Source organism: Giraffa tippelskirchi, chromosome 2, assembly GCF_054371585.1.
Source record: "Giraffa tippelskirchi isolate mGirTip1 chromosome 2, T2T-mGirTip1v1.2.pri, whole genome shotgun sequence".
In the NCBI taxonomy this organism is placed as follows: Eukaryota; Metazoa; Chordata; class Mammalia; order Artiodactyla; family Giraffidae; genus Giraffa; species Giraffa tippelskirchi.
Window position 1 is genome coordinate 87,645,573 of NC_137276.1, and position 25,772 is coordinate 87,671,344.

General features: G+C 36.7%; 1 protein-coding gene and 1 long non-coding RNA gene across 8 annotated transcripts in view; one reads left to right on the forward strand and one right to left on the reverse strand.

The window, feature by feature from the left end:
• Positions 1 to 25,772, forward strand: part of LOC145539805 (phospholipid scramblase 2-like) — a 58,123-nt gene that overhangs the window by 26,922 nt on the left and 5,429 nt on the right. For all 7 annotated transcript variants that reach the window (XM_081573968.1, XM_081573969.1, XM_081573973.1 and 4 more), the window contains 4 exons: positions 6,268 to 6,563; positions 8,315 to 8,357; positions 20,730 to 20,950; positions 23,461 to 23,622. In XM_081573968.1, coding sequence (XP_081430094.1) covers positions 6,268 to 6,563; positions 8,315 to 8,357; positions 20,730 to 20,950; positions 23,461 to 23,622 — 722 coding nt within the window. The remainder of the gene's footprint in view (positions 1 to 6,267; positions 6,564 to 8,314; positions 8,358 to 20,729; positions 20,951 to 23,460; positions 23,623 to 25,772) is intronic.
• LOC145539811 (uncharacterized) overlaps positions 12,303 to 25,772 on the reverse strand; it is a 121,676-nt gene continuing 108,206 nt past the window's right edge. Inside the window, exon 6 of the long non-coding RNA XR_014077968.1 lies at positions 12,303 to 14,990. This is a non-coding gene — a long non-coding RNA (uncharacterized LOC145539811). The remainder of the gene's footprint in view (positions 14,991 to 25,772) is intronic.

The window sequence follows — 25,772 nt, forward strand, 5'->3', positions numbered from 1 at the left end:
ACAAGGGCTTCTGATACAATGGTAAATTGAGGTGGTAATTGTGGGCATTCTCGCTTCATTTATTTAGGATTAAGACATTCGGCTTTTTACCATTCAATATGATGTTAGCGGAGAAGGCAATGGCACCCAACTCCAGTACTCTTACCTGGAGAATCCCATGGACAGAGGAGCCTGGTGGGCTGCAGTCCATGGGGTCGCTAAGAGTCGGACATGACTGACCGACTTCACTTTCACTTTTCACTTTCGTGCATTGGAGAAGGAAATGGCAACCCACTCCATTGTTCTTGCCTGGAGAATCCCAAGGACAGGGGAGCCTGGTGGGCTGCCATCTATGGGGTCGCACAGAGTCGGACACGACTGAAGCGACTTAGCAGCAGCAGCATGATGTTAGCTGTTGGTTTGTCATAATTGGCCTTTATTATGTTGAGCTGTGTTCCCTTTATCTTAGCTTTGATGAGGTTTTTATCATAAATGGATGGTAAATTTTGTCAAATGCTTTTTCTGTGTCTGTTGAGATTTATTCCATGGATGCAAGATGGTTCAACATTTGTTAAGTCAATTAGTGTGATACACCACAGTAGCAGAATGAAAGATAAAAATCACATCCATCTTGGTAGCCAATATTTTGTAATAACTTTTAACAGAATATTATCTATAAAAGTACTGAATCACTATGCTGTACACCTGAAACAAATATAATATTGTAAAACAATGACATTTCAGTTTAAAAAAAATCATGGGCAGAAAGGTACATGCATTTTGTTTACTACTCTGAGCAAACAAATCTTCTTGGGAGCTAAATGGTTTGTCCAGACAGAAAACTCCCAGTGTGGCCTGGACCTCATCCAGATGTTTGCAATTAAAAGAATGTGCAGTAGAAAAACTTTAAAGCTTGAAGGTGGTAAATCTCAACTCTGCCTTCACTTAAGTATTAAGAAGAAGCTCTTTAAAATACCACTATCAGGGATTATGCCAGAAAAATTAAATCAGAAACTCTAGTTGTGGGACCCAGTGATTGATAATTTTTAATTCTTTGGGTGATTATAATGTGCAGCAAGGACTGAGAACTACTGCTCTAAATCCTTATACTGTTGCTGTTTGAAGAATGATTAGCAAGTCTATAACATCTATCCAAGGCACTTGGAGAATCATTTAATCTACACTATAGAAATAAAGCAGGTGATACATAATTAAAATTAGTTATACTCAACTTGAAAGTTCATGAGAAAAATGGCTGTTTTCTTTCTTAAGTCCAAGGCCACATATAGCTCATGTCTTAGGAGGAAAGTTATGCTAACAATATTATAGCTTAAAATTGAGAATTTACTGTGTTTTAGGCATTGTTCTAAGTGCCTAATGTATATTTACTCACTTAATTCTCAATCATATAGGGTAAATGCTATTAATTATCCCCATTATTCAGGTGAAAAAATGGCAAGAAAGATTGGATCAGTCATCGGGTTCTGGCTTCTATATCTAATAGTTGTATGGTGATCTTAAACAAGTTATTACACCTCCAGCCTCAGTTTTCTTATCCATAAAGTAGGGAAAATACATGTTACAGAGAATATTCAGTCTCACTGGCTTTCCATTACTTTTAGAATGGAAGCCAAAAATGCTTAATTTGGTCACCAGGTCCTAGGAGCCTTCCCTGTCTTCTGTTCAGGTAGATTGGCCTCATTTCAGATTTTAAAGGCTCTGTTTTTGTTATTTTCCCAGGGCTTCTTTCTGAAATGTTCATTCTCTGCCACTGGCCTACTCAACAACTTTATATGCCTTAGATCTCTTGATGGTCCTCAGGGAGGCTGTCCCAATTCCCTTCCTTCCTCTCTCTCTCCTTTCAAACACTGTCCTTAGTCATAAAACCCAGGTCCCTCCCTTTAAAGCATTTGTTTCTGATTCTAGTTAGTCATTTTATCACACTGGTGTTCTATCTCTTTACGCTAAGGGTAAGTATAAAGTTCTGTTTCCCATCAGGCAGTTAGGACAGAGATTGCATTTGCACTTCTCATTTTAAATCCCAGTGCTTAGTTTGGGAGTGTTCCTTCCTCTGCAGTTTTTTGAAATAGTTTCAGAAGCATAGATGTGTGTGCGTGCTAAGTCGCTTCAGTTGCGTCCAACTCTGTGACCCCATGGACTGTTGCCTACCAGGCTTCTCTATCCATGGGATTCTATAGGCAAGAATAATGGAGTGGGTTGCCATTTCCTCCACCAGGGATCTTCCCAACCCAGGCATCGAACCTGCATCTCTTACTTCTCTTTGGCAGGTGGATTCTTTACCATTAGCACCACCTGGGAAGCCTGGATAGACATTAATCTTCTCTAAATATTTAATAGAATTTACCTGTGAATTTACCTGATAGAATTTACCTGATAGTTCAGTTGGTAAAGAATTCACCTGCAATGCAGAAGATCCCGGTTTGAGTCCTAGGTTGGGAAGATCTGCTGGAGAAGGGATAGGCTGCCCACTCCAGTATTCTTGGACTTCCCTTGTAGCTCAGGTGGTAAAGAATCTGCCCGCAAGGCGGGAGACCTGGGTTCAATCCCTGGGTTGGGAAGATACCCTGGAGAAGGGAAAGGCTACCCACTCCAGTATTCTGGCCTAGAGAATTCTATGAACTGTATAGTCCATGGGGTCACAAAGAGTCGGACATGAGTGAGCAACTTTCACTTTCACTCACCTGTGAAGCCATCTGGTCCTGGACTTTTGTTTGTTGAGAATTTTTAATCACAGTTACAATTCCCACAGTTGTGATTGGTCTTTTCACATTTTCTGTTTCTTCCTGGTTTAGTCTTAGAATATTGTACCTTTCTAAGAATTTTTCTATTTCTCCCAGGTTGTCCATTTTATTGGCAGATCGTTGCTTGTAGTAGTCACTTGAGATACTTTCTATTTTTGTGGTGTCCATTGTAATGTCTGCTTTTTCATTTCTAACTTTATTGATTTGAAACCTCTTTTTTCTTGATGATTCTGGCTAAAGGCTTATTGTTTTATCTTTTCAAAGAACCAGCTTTTAGTTTCATTGATCTTTTCTATTGTTTTCTTCTTCTATTTCATTTATTTCTGCTCTGATTTTTATGATTTCTTTCATTCTACTAACTTTGAGTTTTAGTGTTTTTCTTTCTCTAGTTGCTTTTTGGTATAAAGATAGGTTGTTTATTTGAGACTTTGCTTGTTTCTTGAGGTAGGATTGTGTTGCTATAAACTTCCCTCTTAGAACTGCTTTTGCTGCATCACTTAGGTTTTGGAACATTGTGTTTTTATTTTAATTTGTCTCGGTATTTTTTAGATTTCTTCACTGATTCATTGGTTTTTAATCTCCACATGTTTATGGTTTTTGAGTTTTTTTCCTTGTAGTTGACTTCCAGCCTTATAGCATTGTGGTCAGAAAAGATGCTTGATGATTTCAATTTTCTTACATTATTGAAGCTTAAAACCCATGTACCTATGGTCAATTAATCTATGACAAAGAAGGCAAGAATGAATATACAATGGGGAAAAAGTCTCCTCAATAAGTGGTGCTGAGAAAACTGGACAGCCACATGTAAAAAAAAACAAAATTAAAACATTCTGTACCACCATACACAGAAATAAAAATGGATTAAAAACCTAAATGTAAGACTAAATACTATAAAACAAAAGAAAACATAGACAGAACACTTTGACATAAATCTCAGCAATATCTTTTTCAATCCACCTCCTAGAGAAATGCAAATAAAACAAAAACAAACGGGACCTAATCAAACTTATAAGCTTTTGCACAGCAAAGGAAATCATAAACAAAACAAAAAGACAACTCATAGAATGGGAGAAAAAATTTGCAAACAATGCAACTGACAAGGAATTATATTTATCTTCAAAATATATAATACAAACAGCTTATGCAGCTCAATATCAAAAAAACCAGCAACCCTGTCAAAAATGGGCAGAAGATCTAAATAGGCATTTATTAAAAAAAAAAAAAATACAGATGACCAAAAAGCACATGAAAAGATGCTTAGCATTACTAATTATTAGAAAAATGCAAATCAAGACTATAATGAGGTATCACCTCACACTAGTCATAATGACCATCATCAGAAAGTCTACAAACAATAAATGCTGGAGAGGATGTGGAGAAAAGGGAACCCTCCTACACTGTTAGTGGGGATGTAAACTGGTACAGCAACCATGGAGAATAGTATAGAGGTTCCTTAGAAAACCAAAAATAGAACTACTATGTGATCCAGAAGTCTCACTCCTGGACATATATCCAGGGAAAGCCCTAATTCAAAAAGATAAAATGCACCCCAATGTTCACTGCAGCACTATTTACAAAACCCAAGACATGGAAGCAATCTAAATGTCCATCAACAGAGGAATGGATATGTACAAAAGGATATTACTCAGCCATAAAGAGAACAAAACAATGCCATTTGCAGCAAAATGGATGAACCTAGAGATTATCAAATGAAGTGAAGTAAATCAGACAAAGACAAATATCATGATTTCACTTATCTGTGGAATCTAAAAAAAAAAAAGATACAAATGGACTTATTTACAAAACAGAAATAGACTCACAGACTTAGAAAACATATTTATGGTTACCAAAAGGAAAAGGGATAAATTAGGAGATTGGGATTAACATATATATACTACTATATATAAAAAAGATAACTAATAAGAATCTATTGTATAGCACAGGGACCTCTACTTAATACTCTGTAATAATGTATATAGGAAAGAATCTGGAAAAAATAGATACTTTGTGATTGAATCACTTTGCTATATACTTGAAACTAACACAACATTGTAAATCTACTTTATTCCAATGTAAAATAAAATAAAAAATTTAAAAATTCTAGTGGTCAGTACTCCCCCAAACCTTGTAACACATAAATCAGACCATGAAATTCATTCTTCTGCTTAAAATCCTCTAAGGCCTGTCAATCACATTTGGAATAAAATACAAACACCTGATTTAGCAGTTCCCGAGATGAACTGATCCTATGTCTTTACGTCTTTAGTGTTAGCCATTTCTCTTCTTCCTCTTTATTTCCTATGAAATTTTATTGTAATTACAAATTCATGTGGAATACAGAGTATACCCTTATTAAATGTCTTCCTATACTGTGCTTATTACACACTTAAGACAAATTTCCCTAACATGCTTTTTACCTTCCTTGCTTCTCAAATTCTATTTTCTGGAGAGCTGAGGGTGTGAAATAGTAAAGTTTAAATTTGTAAATCAAATATCATAATTAAAAATGTTTTAATGTACAGCATCTTAGGAATAGAATACACCACGGATTAAACCCCCAGGTAAGTTGTTAACCCAGACAAGTATCTGAACAATACTAGATGGAATGACATGCCTTTACTTCTATACCAGGGCTCTCAACAGCAGCACTATAGTATTTGGGGATGGATGATGCTATTTCTTCAGGATGCTGTTCTGAGCATTTTATAATATTTAACAGTATTCCTGGCCTCTATCCACTAGCTGCCAGTATTGCTCTCTTCTCTGCAGCTGGGACAATGAAAACACATCTGGACCTTGGCAAACATGCCTTGAGGGAACAAAACCTCTGTCTATTCTATACATATAGGAAGTGCCATTTGTTAGAATTCCAGAATTATCATTTATTGTAAGGTGTTTTTGTGCTAGAAATGCAGGTTCCGAGCCATTATTATTGGGCCCTTTGTGCTGTGCTTAGTCGCTCAGTTGTGTCCAACGCTTTGCGACCCTGTAAACTAGAGCCCACCAGGCTCCTCTGTCCATGAGAATTCACCAGGCAAGAATACTGAATTGGGTTGCCATTTCCTTCTCCAGGGGATCTTCCAAACCCAGGGATCAAACACAGGTCAAATCCCATATTGCAGGTGGATTCTTTACCCTCTGAGTCACCAGGGCCCTTACCCAATGCTCCCTCTTATTTCCATGAAAACATTCTAGAATCCTTATGTACATGACTCTAGATCATGGGTTTTTTTTTTTTTCCCCCACTTTCTTAAGTTTCATGCATATTTTCATCTGAATTTTAAACAGTAAAAGTAAGGCTATGGGCCTTACACACAGTCCCAAAACCCTCAAAATAAAAGTGGACATGTAACCCCAGATATTTTATTGAAAATTACTGAATGATAAAAACACAAACTTTAAGCTTAATAGAAACAGGATTTCTGAGGGGAAACTGTAGTTTGTAGATAACTGACGTAATCCTAAAAAAGTTGAAGTTTTCAATTTTCTGTTCAATTACAAATAATTTCATTTGTTCATATTTCAGCATCTCTAGAAAATAGCCACTACCCTGTCCCCAAAGATGACTCTACTGCCTCCACAGCTGTCTGTTCTGAGACCCAGGCTGAGCATACTGTCCCTGACTCTCATTCCGCCTCCCAGCCTGGCACCTCTGGAGCCCAGCCTAAATATATAATTATACCACCTGGCTACTCAGTGATTAGAGCAGTTGGCATTCCTGTCCAATTCCAACCAGTGCCTCTTCAGCTAGGTGTGCCTGCAGAGCTACTACGGATTCCACTTTCATCAGACTGTCCACCGGGGTTGGAATGTTTAAATCAGGTAATTTCAAATACATAAAAGACTGTTAACAAGTAAAACTGTGCTTCCAGTTTACTTAATGACATTAACAAATAACTAATTCACAAAAGTGTGAAATGGTAAAACAACATTTCTTGCTAACAAATTACTCTAATTCTTCTAGGTGAGGTTTACTAGTAAAGCAAAATATAAATGTCTTAGGAAACTGTGTGTTCTATGATCTTGAATATAATATTCAGCAATACTAAATGGCAAACCTTTATTAAGCACTATTTTCCAAGCTTTGTTCCTAAGTGTAATACACATATTAATGCATCTAATCCCTTAGAAACTTTATGATATGTAGGAGCTATAGTTATCGAGAGTTGGACGGTTAAGAAAGCTGAGTGCCGAAGAATTGATGCTTTTGAACTGTGGTGTTGGAGAAGACTCTTGAGAGTCCCTTGGACTGCAAGGAGATCCAACCAGTCCATCCTAAAGGAGATCAGTCCTGGGTGTTCATTGGAAGGACTGATGTTGAAGCTGAAACTCCAATACTTTGGCCACCTCATGCGAAGAGTTAACTCATTGGAAAAGACCCTAATGCTGGGAAGGATTGGGGGCAGGAGGAGAAGGGGACGACAGAGGATGAGATGGTTGGATGGCATCACCGACTCAATGGACATGGGTTTGGGTAAACTCCGGGAGTTGGTGATGGACAGGGAGACCTGGCGTGCTGCGATTCATGGGGTCGCAAAGAGTCAGACACGACTGAGTGACTGAACTGAACTGAACTGAAATGATAGTTATCACCATTTTACCAAAGGCCTAGAAAAGTTACATAATTTGCACAGCATCAAAATGCACAGGAAGTAGATGTGACATTTTACTTCTGGAACTTTGGTTCTGGATCCTGCATCCTTTAACCCCAATACTGAATAACTTTCTAGGAATTAGAAACAAACATCAAATAAAACTTAGTGTTCAATTCAACCATTTGCATATGACTTAACTTTTTATTATCATTAATAGAATTACATTTTATCTTGCTTTTATTCTTTTGAAGACTATTTTATAAATGCAACCATAAAGAGGGAAAACGTTCCGGATTTTAATGTACTGTATTATAGCTAATCTCAGCAAAATGATGTTTTACATTTGTTTGATGTTAGAAATCTCATATGTAAAGTAGAATAGGAAGTTCTGTGTGCCCAAACTATATGAAACTAAATATTGTTGTGACATCCAATCATATTTCAAAAAATGAGTAGTGTCTCTTACAAAGTCTACACTAATTTTATATCCTAAAATGTACTTGGGCATCATATATTATAAGAATATTATTAGTTCATGTATTCTCTAAGAAATACCCTCAATGGATATTTTTAAAATCAGGGACTCAAGGAATATGTAGAGGAAGTTTATCACTTACTAGAAATGATAGTATCATGTACACTTAAAAAGAAAAATTTTGAGATTTGCAGTAAGAAGTCTCTTTAAATAGATTAAAGTGGTCTTAATAGTTCCTAAACCCCTTCTAGAGAGAGCAGTGTGTTCTTATATCTACAGAACTTTCAATGTAAGTCAATTTTATTTCACTTGAATTTTCCTGCATTAATAGTGAACACTTTCAATCAATGTTTTGAAAAAAATTACCATTATTTTTGCAACAAAAAGTAATATAAAGTATTATCGAACACTGACAGTATTGATATATATTGATGATTATTTATATTAATTCTTAAAATATAAAAATATGTTTAACAGCTTAATTTATTTGTTTACTATAATAGGTAGATCAGATTCAGGTTCATCAGCAAATTGAACTTACAGAAGGTAAGTATTCATTGTATTGATTATGTTTCTAGAAAGACGGAACAGTTGACACGTAGATAAAGGAGTTGGTGATATGCAGAGAAAGGTGTACCACCAACCACCAATCACAAATAAAACACTTTCAGTGATATTGGACCATTAAATCTGTTTATTTACAAAAATCTCTGTGACAATGAATTGATAACGTTTATCAGCAGCTCATTTCTCAAAATTAGGAGTCAAGTGGTAAAACACTATTTCTCTGGGTCTCTGTCTTCATGATAAGGAGTCTAACTTTGAAAGAAAACAACCAGAATTTACCTTTGTTCCCTATGCTCTCTAGACGTCATTTCAAGGAATTTGTCTCTTTACCTGACTTCTCTGACTTCAGCTATTTTCTTCCCAATTTCTGACAACCTTGACATTTGCAAAGAGCTACCAGCAATAGTTCATGTTAATTTATTATCATGTATTAATGCTAACAGTTGTTGTTTAGTCAGTAAGTCATGTCCAACTCTTTGTGACCCTGTGGACTTAACAGGGTCAGTTAAGTCCAGTCTCCTCTGTCCATGGGATTTCCTAGGCAAGAATGCTGGAGTAGGTTGCCATTTCCTTCTCCAGGGGATCTTCAAGGCCCAGGGATCAAACCCATGTCTCCTGAATTGACAGGCGGATTCTTTACCACTGAGCCAGCAGGGAAGCCATACTAACACATTTCTAAATAGAGTGAAATTTTTTAATTTGGATGGAGATGTTTTAGAAAATGGTATTCCTGATCAGTTTCTCTTGGGAGTTCAGATGAATCCTATAAAACCTGTGTTCCATGGGCTCTGTTCCATGGACTATGAATTACCAGCTAAGATGAAGGGACACTGCAATGCTGGAGAGTGCTGACCAGCAGGCCCAGTAGCCTGGCTTTCTAGAAGAGCACTCCTACCTGTGCTAAATGACACCTTTGACTCTACCAGATGTTTCCAGTCCTTTCCATGTTCAAGAATAAACTTAGGATCTAGTGAGATGCTTCAGGTCTGCTGCCAAGGGAAAGATAACTGGGTAGATTCATGAAACAGAGTGTCTTCCTTCCAGATATAAGGAGATCAGGGAAAACTGCTAGTTGTAGAATATATCTGTAAATCCATCTCTATATCTCTGGACAATTCCTTTCCAGTAGTAGATTTAGAACCTGAATTATACAGCAGAGTAATGGATTTGTTTAAAATATACAATTATCTGCATCTATCTATGAAATAGAAACAGAATCAAGGACATAAAGAATAGACTGGTTGCCAAGGTGGGGGTGGAAAGGGTTTGGATTGGGAGTTTGGGATTAGCAGATGCAAACTGGTATGTGGGTGTTAGTCACTCAGTAGTGTCCAACTCTTTAAGACCCCATGGATTGTAGCCCACCAGGCTCCTCTGTCCATGGAATTCTCCAGGCAAGAATGCTGGAGTGGGTTGCCATTTCCTTTTCTAGGGGACCTTCCCAACTCAGGGATCTAACCTGAGTCTCCCACATTGCAGGCAGATGCTTTACCGTCTGAGCCACTATGAGAATAGATAACAAGGTCCTACTGTATAGCATAGGAAACTATATTCGATATGCTGTGATAAACCATAGTAGAAAACCACTAAAAATATAATATATTGTTTTTCATATTCATATATACATATAATAATTTCATATTCATATATATACATATAACTGAATAACTTTGCACACATTATAATTCAACTATACTTCAATAAAAAATAAATTAAAAAAATATATAATATCACCTATTACATTTAAATTACTTATTATGGACCAGTTGAAGATAGTGTCAGAACAGGCTCCTGAACTCACCTCCTCCCATGGAGACAATAAATCTACAGCTACCTACAGAACAATTCCCTCTGAAGGAAATCTGGACACTAGCTGAGTGACTCTACACATTGGACAAATGAGAAAAAAATGCACATTGAAATAGACTGGAGGATCTGAGATACAATATCACCATAAACCATACCCCCAGCACAATACACAAAGAGGAGGGAACTTACAATTCCCAGGTTCTCCTAGAAGAGTGAACGGTTGACCCCATAATTGATACCCCAACTCTTAATATTTTCACAGAATAGTGGACACCCCAAATATGTGGTTTTGAAAGTTATGGATTTCACATACATAAGACCCACAAGGCTATAATGAACTCAGAGAAAATTTTTCTGCATTTTTATTTATTTATTTATATTTGGCTGCCCTGGATCTTTGTTGCTGTGTGCAGGCTTTCTCTCTGTGGCAAGTGGGGGCTACTCTGTAGGTGCTGCACACAGGCTTCTCATTGCGGTTTCTCTTGTTGGAGAGCACTAGCTCTAGGGTGCCTAGGTTTCCATAGTTGTGGCACATGGGTTCTAGAGTGCAGGCTCAGTAGTTGTGCCCCGTGGGCTTAATTGCCCCATGGCCTGTGGGATCTTCCCAAGTCAGGGATTGAACCCATTTTAGGCATTGGCAGGTGGATTCTTAACCACTGGACCACCAGGGAAGTTCAGAGATAATTAAATGTTGATTCGCTATGTCTAACTCCCAGAGCCCAGCACAGATGTAGTAGACTGAAAGAAGCCCAGTCTTTTTGTGAAAGAAACCTAGTCTTACCATGAAAGAAGTGTAGTTGCTTAATTTAACACATATCCAGGGCCAACTGCAGTGCAATCTAGAGTCCTCAGAGACCTGTGGACACCATCTTTGTGCTCTCCCTCTCCCCCATTCTACTTTACTGATATCTCCTAGAAAGGAGTTTGTACCCATGTCTGTCATCTGGCTTCTGTGGGTGCCACATAGAGGAAACATCTCTTGATAGCCTGGCTCTGGTGGTAACAGCGCTTGTGTTCAGTTTCAACAGTATGGTAGCAAACAAATAATCCTTAATTGGCTATCCACCCTAGGGTTCAGTACCTATATAGGAGAGAGAAATGCCCATCTCCCTATCATCCCCTGAAAGATGTATATTTGCATACTTTAAATGTTGTTGCCTGAATGTCCAGCTTCCAATCAGACCACATGAAGGTACTGAGTAAGACCCTACAGTTTGGGAGACTGATAATTCAACAACTGAAAGCCACTAAGAATAAGAAGGATGCTTAGGTGATCACAGAAGTTTGAGAGGCAATCCAAGAGCTAGGGCAGTGTTAAATGATAAAGTTCACTTCCTTCATGAAGCCACTCATTCAAGCCTGAGAGAAGTGGATGTTTTATGTAGTACAATGAAACCAACACAGGGAGCCCAGGAAAATGAAGAAACAGAGAAATGTATTAAAAACAAACAAAAAAACAAGATAAAAACTAAGAAAACGTCATTAATGAAATGGAGATAAGTGATTTATGAAGAATTAAAAATAATGATCATAAAGATGCTCATCACAATTAGAAGAATGTAACAATGTGAGAATTTCAACAAGAGATACAAAATATAAGAAAGTACCAAACAAAGATATAGTGCTGAGGAATATAGGAACTGAACTGAAAAATTCAAAAGGGGTTCAATAGAAGAACAGATGGAGCAGAAAAATGGATCAGCAAATTCAAAGACAGGGAAGTGGAATTCATCCAATCAGAGGATCAAAAAGAAAAGAAAATTGAAGATAGCTTAAGGCACTTATGGGACAGTATCATGCAGACCAATTATCACATTTAAGGCATCCAAGAAGGAAAAGAGAGAAACAGACACAATACTCATTGGAAGAAATGACAATTTCCCTAACCTAAGGAAAGATACTGACCTCCAGATCAAGGATACAGAGTTCTAAATAAGATTAAAGAGACTCACTTGTGGCTTCCCTTGAGGCTCAGCTGGTAAAGAATCTGCCTGCAATGCGGGAGACCTGGGTTTGATCCCTGAGTTGGAAAGATCCCCTGGAGAAGGGAAAGGTTACCCACTCCAGTATTCTGGCCTGGAAAATTCCACGGGCTGTATGGCCCATGGGGTCACAAAGAGTTGGACATGATTGAGCAACTTTCACTTTCAAAGAGACTCACACCAAGATACATCATAATTAAATTGTCAGAAGTTAAAAGAAGAGAGACTCTTAAAAGCAGCAAAAAAAAAAACAAAAACAAAAACAATTTAATACTTACAACAGAACCCCTATACAACCATGAGTAACTTTTTCAATAGAAATGTCATAGACAAGTGGGAGTGGAATAATACTGTCAAAATTCTGACAAAGGAAGAAAGCTACTGACAACCGAGAATATTTTACCTGACAAAGTTGACCTTCTTAAATTAAACAAAGACAGTTTTCCAGGCAAACAAAAGTTGAAGAAATCCATCATCACTAGACCTGCTTGCAAGTAATGTTGAAGAGACATCTTTAAGAAGATATAGTTAAACTCAGAATTATTTAAAGTTATAATGATGATGGATTAATCACTGATAAATTTAATGTGAAGGATAAAAGATAAAAGTAGGAAAAACTATGTAGGAATTTGTTAATGGATACACAAGATAAAAAGATGTAAATCATGATGTCAAATAGTACTATGGAGAGTAAAATAGCAGGCCTATAGAATGTGTTCAAACTTAAGTTGTTTTAAACTTTAAACAGACTGTCAAAAACATAAGATATTCTGTGGAAGTCTCATGGTAATTCCAAAGCAAAAAATCTATAGTATATACATAAAATTTTTAAAAAATCTAAGCATATCACTACAAAAAATCATCAAAGCACAAAGGTAGAAACAGGGAGAAGAGAAAGGGACATAGGATTACAAAACATCATGCAACCATTAATAAAATGGCAGTACAAGTCCATATATATAAATAATTATTTAAAATTCCTAACCAATAACATAAAGTGGCTGACTGGATTAAAAAAACAAGACTCACTGAATGTGTGGTGATGGAAAGATATCTCAAACAAGTGGAAATCAAATAAAGCTGGGATAGCTATACTCATATTTGACAAAATAGACTTTAACACAAAGTCTGTAACAAGAAACAAAGAACGTCATTATATAATGATAAAAGGGTGACTCTAACAAGAGGATATAACATTTGTAATATTTGTGCACCCAACATAGGAGCACCTAAATATATAAAACAAATATTACGAGGCCTATAGAGAGAAGTAGTCAGCAATACAATAACAGTAGAAGTCTTTAACACCCACATTCAGTATTGGATAGTTCATCAAAAGAGAAAGTCAATAAGAGACAGTTGCACATAAACAACATTTATGAAGAGATGGACAGACATCTACATAAAATCCCATTCCAAAGCAACAGAATACACATTCTTTTCAAGCATACAGGCAACACTCTTCAGGATAGATTATATATGTTACTTCATGAAACAAGTCTTGATACATTTAAGAAGACCAAAATTGTATCAAACAGCTTTGTATGAAACTAGAAATGATTACAGGAAGAAAACTGGAAAATATATGGAAACTAAACAACATAATACTGAACAACCAAATATTCAATGAAGAAGTCAAAAGAGAAATCAAAAACTATCTTGGGACAAATGAAAATGGAAATATAACAACTGCAACTTAGGGGATACACTAAAAGCAGTTCTAAGAGGGAAATTTTTACCAAAAATTTTAAAAATGCGACATTAAAAAAAAGAGAAATTTCAAATAAGCTAACTTTATACTTTAAGAAACTGTAAAAAAGAACAAACTTAGCCTAAAATTATTGTAAAGAAGAAAATAACAAAGATCAGAGCTGGAACAGAGACCAAAAACAGTAAAAAAAGAAAAAAATCAGTGAAACTAAGAGCAGGGTTTTTTTTGAAAGGTAAACAAAGGCGACAAAGTTTTAGCAAGACTCATCAAGGTAAAAAGAGAGAAGATTCAAATAAATAAAAAGAAATGGAGATTTACCACTGATCTTGCAGAAATACAAAGGATTATGAGATAGTGCTGTGGACATTTAAACACAACAAATTAGAAAACTTAAAAGAGATAATTTACTACAAACATACAACCTCCCGAGACTTAATCATGAACAAATAGAAAATCTGAGCAGACCAATTACAAGTAAGGAATTTGAATTAGTGATCAAAAACCTCACAACAAACAATGGTCCAGGAACAGATGGCTTCACTAATGAATTCTACAAAATATTTAAGAACAGCCAACATCTGAAACTCTTCCCAAAATGATAAGAGGAGGGAACACTTTCAAGCTCGTTTAAGAGAACAGCATTACTCTGATACCAAACCTTAAAAGGATGCTATTAGAAAAGAAAATTACAGGCTAACATCCCTGATTAACATAGATTAATAATTCTGAACAAAATATTAACTGATTTCAACAATATATTCAAAGAATTATTTATCATAAGTGATATTTGCCCAGTGATGCAAAGATAGTTCAATATTTGCAAATCAAGTCATGTGATACATTATATTAACAAAATGAAAGGTAACAATTATGCAATCATCTTATTAGATGCAAAAAAGCATTTGACAAAATTCAACATCCACTTACAATACCAAACTCTCAACAGAATATAGAATATCAAGATAAAAGGCCATATGTCATAATCCTATAGCTAACATCATATTCAATGATGAAAAACTGAAAGCTTTTCATCTAAGTTAAAGAGCAAAGTAAAGATACTCACACTTGCCACTTTTATTCAATACAGAACTGAAGTCCAATCCAGAGCAACTAGAAAAGATAAAGAAATAAAAGACATCCAAATCAGAAAGGAAGAAGTAAGCTGTTTCTATTTTCAAATATATGATACTGTATAGAAAACCTTAAAGACTCTAGAAGTAAACTGATAGAACTAATAAACAAATACAGTAAATATTTAGGACACAAAATCAATATACAAAAATCTCTGGAGACAGAAATTAATAAAACAATACCATTTATAATTATATCTAAAAGAAAATATCTGGAATATATTTAATGAAGAGGAGAGAAATCTATACTCTGAAAGTTATGTGACAAAAGATGCTGAAAAAGAACAAATAAATGGAAATGTATTCTGTCCTTTTTGGTTGGAATAATACATATTGCTTAAATGTCCACACTACATAAAGCAATCTATAAAGTCAATTCAACCTCTGTCAAAACGTCAGTGAAATTTTTCACTAAAAGAGGAAAAACAATCCCAATTTTTTTTGGAACCACAAAACCCCCAAAGAGCCAAAGCAATCTTGAGAAAGAACAAAGCTGTATTAGGAAGAACATGCTTCCTAATTTAAAACTGGATTGCAAAGGTGTAGTGATCAAAACAGTACCATATTGGCATAAAACAAACACATAGACCAATGGAAAATAATAGAGAGCCCAGAAATAAACCCACACATATACAGTCAATTAATTTGTGTCAAAGGAGCCAATAATACACAATGAGGAAAAAACAGTCTCTCCAATAAATAGTGTGAAAAAATTGCATTTCCATTTGCAAAACAATAAATCTAGACCACAATCTTAAAACTACAGCAAAAAAGAACTCAAAATGGAATCAAGATTTGAATGTAAGACCTGAAACTACAGAACTCCTAGAAGAAAATAGAGAAGGTAAGTTCCCTGATATTGTTCCAGGTAATAATTTTTTTTTGTATAAATCACAAATTGCAGGCAATTAAAACAAGTAGGGTTACATTAAACTAAATAGCTCTGTACAGCAAAAGAAATCATCAATGAAATGAAAGAGCAACCTGTGAATGGGAGAAAAGAACAAATATATGTGTCAATCATATATTTGATAAAGGATTATTATCTAAAATATATAAAGAATTTATAAAACTCAGTAGAAAAAATGATTTAAAAAATGGACAGAGGATCTCAATAGATGTTTTCAAAAAGAGGTACATGAAAAGTCCTCAACATCACTAATGATCAGGAAAATACAAATCAAAACTACAGTGAAATCACCTCATGCTTTAAAATGACTATTATCAAAAAGCGAAGAGAAAATAAGTGGTTAGTAGGCTATGGAGAAAAGAGAATCCTTATGCCCTGTTGGTGGGAATGTACACTGGTGCAGCCATCATGGAAAAATAGTATGGAAATTCCTCAAAAAAATTAAGAAAAGAAATATAATATTATATGTCAATTATACCACAATTAAAAAATTAAACTGCTATATGATCCAGCAATTCCATATCTGGGTATTTATCAATAAGAAACAAAATCACTATCTCAAAAAAAGTATATGTTCATTTCAGCATATTTATAGCAGTCAAGACAGTGAAACAACTTGGATCAATTGACAGATGAATGAATAAAGAAAACATGGAAAATATACATTGGAATTTTATTCAGCCATAAAAAAGAAATCCTATTATTTGCAACAGCATGGGTGCACCTTGAGGGCATTATGCTAAGTGAAATAAGTTAGACATAGAAGGCCAATAGTGTATGATTTCACTTATATGTGGAATCTGAATGAAACTAAACTTACACAGATAATAGACTGGTGGTTAGGTTTGGGGGTAGCGTGATAAAGAAATGGATAAAGGTGGTGAAAAGGTATAAACTCAGTTATAAGACAAAGAAATCCTAGGAAGGTAATATACAGCATGTGCTTATGCATAGTCAATCAGTTGTGTCTGATTCTCTGCAGCCCAGTGAACTGTAGCCCATCAGGCTCCTCTATCCATGGAATTTTCCAGGCAAGAATACTGGAGTGGGTTGCCATTTCCTTCTCCAGGTGATCTTTCCGAGCCAGCGATTGAACCCACATCTCTTGCATCTCCTTCATTGGCAGGTGGATTCTTTACCACTGTGCCACCTGAAAGCCCATAATTAACAGTACTATTGCTTACCACGGAGAAGGCAATGGCAACCGACTCCAGCACTCTTGCCTGGAAAATCCCATGGACGTTCTGGGAGAATGGCATTGAGACATGTGTATTGTCATATGTGAAACAGAGCACCATTCCATGTTCGATGCATGTGACAAGGGCTCAGGGCCGGGGCAATGGGATGATCCAGAAGGATGGGATGGGGAGGGAGGTGGGTGGGGGGTCCGGGAAGGGGAACACATGTAAACCCATGGCTGATTCATGTCAATGTATGGCAAAAACTATTACAATATTGTAAAGTAATTAGCCCCCAACTAAAATAAATAAATTTATTAAAAAAAAAAAAAAAAAAGAAAGGGAAAAAAAAAAAAAAAAAATCCCATGGACAGAGGAGCCTGGTAGGCTGCAGTCCATGCATGGGGTCGCAAAGAGTCGGACACGACTAAGCGACTTCGCTTTCACTTTTCACTTTCATGCATTGGAGAAGGAAATGGCAATCCACTCCAGTATTCTTGCCTGGAGAATCCCAAGGACAGAGGAGCCTGGTGGGCTGCTGTCTATGAGGTCACACAGAGTTGGACATGACTGAAGCAACTTAGCAGCAGCAGCAGCATTGCTTACCAGGTAGCACTAGTGGTAAAGAAACTGCCTGCCAATGCAGTAGACATAAGAGATGCAGGTTCAATCCCTGGGTTGGGAAGATCCCCTGGGAGAGGAAATGTCAACCTATTCCAATATTCTTGCCTGGCGAATCCCGTGGACAGAGGAAACTTGCGGGCTACAGTCCACATGGTCGCAAAAAGTTGGAGATGACTGAAGCGACCTAATACTGAAGCAACTTAATACACACACATATAGTATATTTGAAAGTTGCTAAGAGAATAGATCTTAAAATTTCCTGCACGAGAAAAAAATTTTGAATGTATGCGTAGTATTATTGTGGTATTCATTTCTCATATATACAGGAAGCAAATCATAATGTTGTACACCTAAAATGAATACAATGTTCTATGTCAATTATATCGCAATAAAAACAAAGTATATTCTTAAAATTACTTAAAATACACATTATTCAGTTCAGTTCAGTCGCTTAGTCGTGTCCGACTCTTTGCGACCCCATGAACTGCAGCACGCCAGGCTTCCCTGTCCATCACCAACTCCCAGAGTTTACCCAAACTCATGTCCATTGAGTCGGTGATGCCATCCAACCATCTCATCCTCTGTCGTCTCCTTCTCTTCCTGCCTTCAATCTTTCCCAGCATCAGGGTCTTTTCAAATGAGTCAGCTCTTCACATCAGGTGGCCAAAATACTGGAGTTTCAGCTTTAACATCATATGTATAAAATTGAATTTGTTTAGTTTTTTTAATAATTTTATTTATTTATTTATTTTTGGCTGTGCTGGGTGTTCATTGCTGCAAGCGCTTTTATCCAGTTGTGGCAAGTGAGGGCTACTCTCTAGTTGCAGTGTGCAGGCTTCTCATTGTGGTGCCTTCTCTTACTGTGGAGCATGGACTCGAGGGCACACAGGCTTCAGTAGTTGAGGCATGTGGGCTCGGTGTTTGCAGCTCCCAGGCTCTTGAGCACAGTCTCAACAGCTGTGGGACACTGGGTTAGTTGCTTCATGGCATGTGGGATCTTCCTGAACCCAAGTCTCCTGCACTGGCAGGCAGATTCTTTACCACTGAGCCATCAGGGAAGCCCTTGTTTAGTTTTTTTGAAACTAAGTTTTCTCTAGAAAGGAGCTCTTTGATGTTTACAATTTTCACTCTAGTTTTTTTTCTTTTTTTAAATTTATTTTTAATTGGAGGATAATTGCTTTACAATGTTGTGTTGGTTTTTGTCATATAACAATGTAAATCAGCCATAAGTAATACATATATCCCCTCCTTCTTAAGCCTCTTTCCCACCCCACCCTGTCTGAATTTTTTAAACATTTTATTCTAAGATATAATTCATTGAGATTATAAAACCCAAAAGACAAGATAGGATACATTTTTCAGCATTTTTAGATTAAAAAGTTTATGTAGACTTGTGAAAACATTTTTGGCGTGAAATATAAAGTAACAAGTTTACTAGTTGTTAATTTTCAGTTTTTAAAATAAATGTTCTTGATTTTTTTCTCAAACAGTAAGTCTATATCATATTTTCACATTGTGAGTAATATAAAGGGATGAAGATTACTCAATTTATTTTTAGCATTTGAGACTATGACACACTTATTTATAGCTGTCTCCAGTTCAAAATTTAATATACCATAAAGATATAACTATAGAATTTTTATATTTATTTTCATTGTTTAGTAATTAGAAGGAAACAGAGATTGTGTAAACACATTAATCGCATTTTAGAGATGAACAAACTAAAGACTTTCAAGATTAAGGTACTTAATGAAACAGCTAGATAATAGAGTCTATCTCAGAACTTCCCTGGTGGCCAGTGATTAAGACTGCAAGCTTCCAGTGCACAGGTGTGGGTTTGATCCCTGGTCAGGGAACCAAGATCCCATATGCTGCAAAACCAAATTAAAAAAAAAAAAAAGATTCTATTTCATGAATCAGATCAGCTTTTTTCATTAGATATTTGACTGGGAGTTGGTGAGGTCAAGGATAGTTTTTTAAAGCAAAATCCAGGGCCTGTCTGAGTAAAAGACATTTAAAGGAGGTCAAGGTGACAGAACTTGTGAATGACATTTGACTAAATCCTTGATTTTTGTCTCCATGTGTCTCCTTTAATTGCTCATTATTTTGGTGGCTTCTGACATTCTGTGATCCATGTTAATGAGGGCTGTGGACAAGTGGGACTATTCATTGCTTCTTCCTGGCTTTAAGCAAGGAGAGGTTTTCAAAGTGTGGTTCGTATGGGAAGTCCTTTCATAAGATACCATATGGGTGTCAATATTTAGCATGTCTCTGTTTCCCGCCAGAAAGACATTACCCCCCACTAAGGTACAGAGTGCACTTAGGATGTCAGTGGTTTAGATGTCCTGTGACTTGCAGCCCTGGTTGCCAAGCACCTTTTCTCCTTTTCTAATCCCACCTCCCCCTTCTGAACAACTACTGCTGATCTAGACAGGGTACCATGAACCCAGGGTGCAGTTCTACCCCCCCTTTCATTTTTACTCTCTCCTTTTTCACATGTGCTCATTCAGAGAAAGCTCTCTCACACCTTCCTCACACAGTACAGAAAGAGAAGTGATGACTGGTTTATAAAACAAAATCTTAAGCCCGTTTACTTAATATAATATTGTAAGGCACATAAATGTAACAACCATCCTATATTCCCCTCTATAGTTGAATACATGAACAACTAGACATTTTCTACCTACACTTAGCATGACTGTGACCATCGGCAGCACTGCACCATCCCTCATAGCAAAGTCTCCCTTTCTGACGTGGTCTATGGAATTAGGAAGATATGAGCTGTTTTCTCTTCCATGTCTCACATAGATACTCTTAATTTCTCAGTACCTTACTCCAGTTTCCTCCTTTTTTTCTTTGCCTTTTTTCTCTGTCTAGATCATCTCTAAACACCTTTCTTTTTCTATTTATCCAAGAAATATAATGTCTAAAAATATGTAAGTCTAAAATATTTAGATTCAAAATATTTTTAAAATAGTGATTATGGTTTCCTCTTCTATGTTTTTAGTCATAATAAGTTATGAAACCAATAACAGATATGAAATCAAGAACAGCCATGGACAGAGAATATACTTTGCAGCAGAGGATACTCCTTTGTGTACTCGACTTTGCTTTGGATCTTATAGGCCCTTTACCATGAGGATTCATGATCTTAAGGGCCAAGAAGTCATAACTCTGAAGAGACCACTACGGTGTTCCAGCTGTTGTTTCCCCTGCTGCTTGCAGGAGGTCAGTAAGCAATTACCTGGGTACTTTGTGAAGTAGGTCAGCAAGAATTTTTACCCTGTCATTGAACTACATAATCATGTGAGGTTTAAAGGAACAGCGGTATACCAGCTATTGGTTTAAACTTGAGAGTAAATTGTAGGAAGGAGGCAGGTGGAAAAGAGTAAGGAGTTAGCCACACATTCCTGAGAAGTGTGCCCTCTAGGGTGAAATCAGAGATCTCAGAGACCAGACTTCTTGATCTTCAGGGAGAGTTGAGAACATAGAGCACCTGGGTGAAGTCCCCTACCTGAAATGACCACAAGAACCTGGCTAAATCTAGAGGAGGGTTCCATAGAGAATATCTTTGAATGCCATCCCAGAGGCAAGTGGACAGAAGAGTGAGGAAAAGAACAGATGTATTCATCTCATAATTTTAGCCAACTTACTAGGGAGCTAACCTAGGGAAGGCTCCCTCTAAGAAATCTCAAATCCTTTGTTTTTCAGTTCTCTATTTGAAAAAAAGTATTATATGTGAGTGTTGTGAGCACCTTCAGGCCCATAAAGGCCAGGTGTCTCTTTCATAGAACTTGACAGCCCTCTGACAGAGAACATGGATCTCAGGGGGACACCAGGGCATGGAGCGTTTATAGGAAGTTGACCTTTGCCTATATCTCCACTGGCCTCAGACCAGCACTGCCTGGGTCACTCAGGCATCCATACAGGTAGCTGTGAGAGCAGGGCAGACAGAGCTACAAGCACATAGACATTTGATGTCTAATACTGCACTTCTTTTGAACTTATTTATACTGAATTTTGTTTCCCATGTCACTTACTTTAGATATAATAATACTCATAAAAATAGCTAAGGCAAAATTGAGAGTTTGATGGAATATTTTCTATAATTTGTAGGGCACATTAGCATGCATTATACGTTTGATCTTAAAAAATAGATCTAAGAAGTCCTTATTTACAAATGAACATGCTGAGATATTCTCAAGATCACCCAGCTAGGGTTCAGAGCCAAGATTCCAGGCCCCATTTTTCCTTGTGTCCTAGCACTATTGCCACTCATATTTGAACATTGCTCCAGGAATCAAAGCTCTGTTTGTACACTAAACTACTGTTTATAAAGGACTTTGAGAGTTTTAATCATTTAGATATTTTTATAAGTATGAAAAAAAGAAAATTTTGAAATATAAGAAGCCAGTAGAGCAGTACTTCAAAATGGAGACTGTATACGCAGTTTGTGTCTCATCCCTTCCACTTTGCAGCGGGGGAAACTTAAACTAATTAATTTACCTCTCTGTTCCTCAGTTACTTCCTCTATAAATAGGAATAACAGTACCAACCTGCTAAGAATGTAGTGTGAATTAGGTGGTGCATAGGACAGTATTTTGCACTCAGAAAATGAGCAAAGGATTTAAATAGACATTAAAGAAATGTCTTTTTCAAAGAAAACATACAAATGGCCAAAAGTTATATGAAAAGCTGCTCAAAATCACTATTGGTCAGAAAAATGCAAATCAAACCCACAATGATATATTACATCACACTTGTTAGAATGTCTGTTATTACAAAGACAGGTTGGGAAGGATGTATCAAAAGAAAAAAGGGAAATTTTGTACACTGGTGGGAATGTAAATAGCCATCATGCAGATAAGTATCAAGTCTCCTCAGATTATTAAAAATAGAACTACCACATGAGCCAGCAATCCAACATTTGAGTATATATCCTAAGGAAATAATATCAGGTTCTCAAAGAGATTTCTGTACTTACGTGTTTATTGAACCCTTATTTAGTAGCCATGATATGGATACATCCTTAGTGTCTACTGACTGGTGAATGGATAAAGAAAGTGTGAGATGTGTGTGTATATACACACACACATGCACATACATATATATACAAATATAAAATATTATTCAGCCAAAAAAAGAGAAGAAAATCTTGCCATTTGTGATAATATACATGCACCTGAAAGTATTATGCTAATTGATAAGTCAGATTAAAAAGACAAATGCTGTACGGTTTTACGTATATGTCTAATCTGAAAAGAAAGTCTAACTCACAGATACAAATAGTATAATGGTAACTGCCAGGGACTGGTGGGTGGAAGAATCGGAGTATGTTAAGTCAAACACTACAAGCTTGCAGTGATAAAATGAATAAGTTCTGCATAATAATATGCAGCCTGAGGACTACAGTTAATAATACTCTACTGTATACTTGAAATTTGCTGAGATAGATCTCATGTGTTCTTACCCTCCCCCTCAAAAAAATTACCCATATGAAGTGATGATTGTTTCATTTAACTTAATTGTGATAATCTTTCTACAATGTGTTTGTATAACAGACCATCACATCATACACTTTAAACATACTATTAATTTTGTGTGTCAACTGTACCTCAGTGAAGGTGGGAGAAAATAATATTAACTGAAAAAAACTACTCCATAAATGAAAGCGATTATCAGACATTGTTACAATGATGATGATAATTACATATTACCTTACTCTCTTGTTTCTGTAGATTGAAATCTATGCTCCTCCTGGTATACCAATAGGTTATGTCACACAGACCTGGCACCCATGTCTGCCAAAGTTTACAATTCAAAATGAAAATAAAAAAGACGTTCTAAGAGTTATAGGCCCATATTTTGTGTGTAACTCTTGTGGAAATATTGAATTTAAGGTAAGAGATGCGATGTATTTATAGGATTTGCTTCCCTAATATAAGGATAATACAATTTTGTAAGATGTTACAAATATATTAAATAAATATTTGTATACTGACATCTCAAGAGGACAATAATGTGTTCATGCATTTAACTTTGGTCAGAAAGGTAGTTATTGCTCTGATTAAATGTGTGTTGATTATATTAAATGGAAAAAAGAGAAGCAGAGCCTTATAGTCAAATAAACATAAGCAAAATATCTAACATTTAAACATGGTGGATTTTGTATGGAGGCACTGAATATTACCATTTAAAACTGAACATTGTATGTTTTCAGTCATGTCTGACTCTTTGAGGCCCCATGGACTGTGGCCTGCCAGGCTCCTCCATCCATGGGATTTTTCAGGCAACAGTACTGGAGTGGGTTGCCATTTCCTCCACCAGGGGATCTTCCTGACCCAGGGAGAGAACCTGTGACTCCTGCATTGGCAGGGGATTCAATTCTTTACCACTGAGCCATCAGGGAAGCCCCAAATAGAACATTAGCCTTGTTATTAATTAACTGAAACACAAACTTCCAGTGTTCTAGACCCTTTTCAGGAGCTCTGACTCTTTAAGTTCCTTTGAAAAGCTCATGTATGCAAAGAGAATTTTAACAAAAATGCAATAAGACATACTATACAGTTATGCTTCTCTATGGTCCTGTAAACCACAAGGTATTTGTATATTTATTACTACATGAATAAATTCTATCATGGCAGTTTTTCAACAGGTAGTCTAGCCTTATAGCTTTTATATTATTCAGATACAAATGCATAATATAAAGGTTCAGTTCAGTTCAGTCGCTCAGTCATGTCCGACTCTTTGCGACTCCATGAATTGCAGCACGTCAGGCCTCCCTGTCCATCACCAACTCCCGGAGTTTACCCAAACCCATGTCCATCGAGTTAGTGATGCCATCCACCTATCTCATCCTCTGTCGTCCCCTTCTCCTCCTGCCCCCAATCCTTCCCAGCATTAGGTTCTTTTCCAATGAGTCAACTCTTCGCATGAGGTGGCCAAAGTATTGGAGTTTCAGCTTCAACATCAGTCCTTCCAATGAACACCCAGGACTGATCTCCTTTAGGATGGACTGGTTGGATCTCCTTGCGGTGCAAGGGACTCTCAAGAGTCTTCTCCAACACCACAGTTCAAAAGCATCAATTCTGCGGCGCTCAGCTTTCTTCACCGTCCAGCTCTCACATCCATACATGACCACTGGAAAAACCATAGCCTTGATTAGATGGACCTTTGTTGGCAAAGTAATGTCTCTGCTTTTAAATATGCTATCTAGGTTGGTCATAACCTTCCTTCCAAGGAGTAAGCGTCTTTTAATTTCATGGCTGCAATCACCATCAGCAGTGATTTTGCAGCCCCCAAAAATAAAGTCTGACACTGTTTCCACTGTTTCCCCATCTATTTGCCATGAAGTGATGGGACCAGATGCCATGATCTTAGTTTTCTGAATGTTGAGCTTTAAGGCAACTTTTTCACTCTCCTCTTTCACTTTCATCAAGAGGCTGTTTAGTTCTTCTTCCCTTTTTGCCATAAGGTTGGTGTCATCTGCATATCTGAGGTTATTGATATTTCTCCCAGCAATCTTGATTCCAGCTTGTGTTTTTTCCAGCCCAGCATTTCTCATGTTTTATAACTTAATCTTAATATAATGATTCTCTTAGAATACCATGAAATCTGTTCAGCTGCATCCAAATTTCCACACAAGGGACAAAAATCTAAATCTGAAACTAACACAACATTGTAAAGCAATTATCCTGCAATTAAAAATAAATTAAAAAATAAATAAGAAAAATTTTACTTTGGAGCTCCTTGTTTTATACATCCTTCCTCTTTTGTTCTTCAGCACCATTCTGTTGTCTAGTCTTACCCCAAGCTTTGAGCTGCAGCATCCCATCCAGTTACTTATTGGTTACCTACTTTCACTCAAAACTACCAGTCCTCTTTTCTGAGCTTTTGGCATTTTACATTTTCCTACTGACAGTGGATGATAATGAGGCCTTCTATCATATTTAAACACTCGCCCTATGTCAACCATCTGTGCTTGTCTCAAATTAGAATTCAGATGGGCATTCCATTTACTACCCCCCCCAATGGCTTCTAGAAATTTATC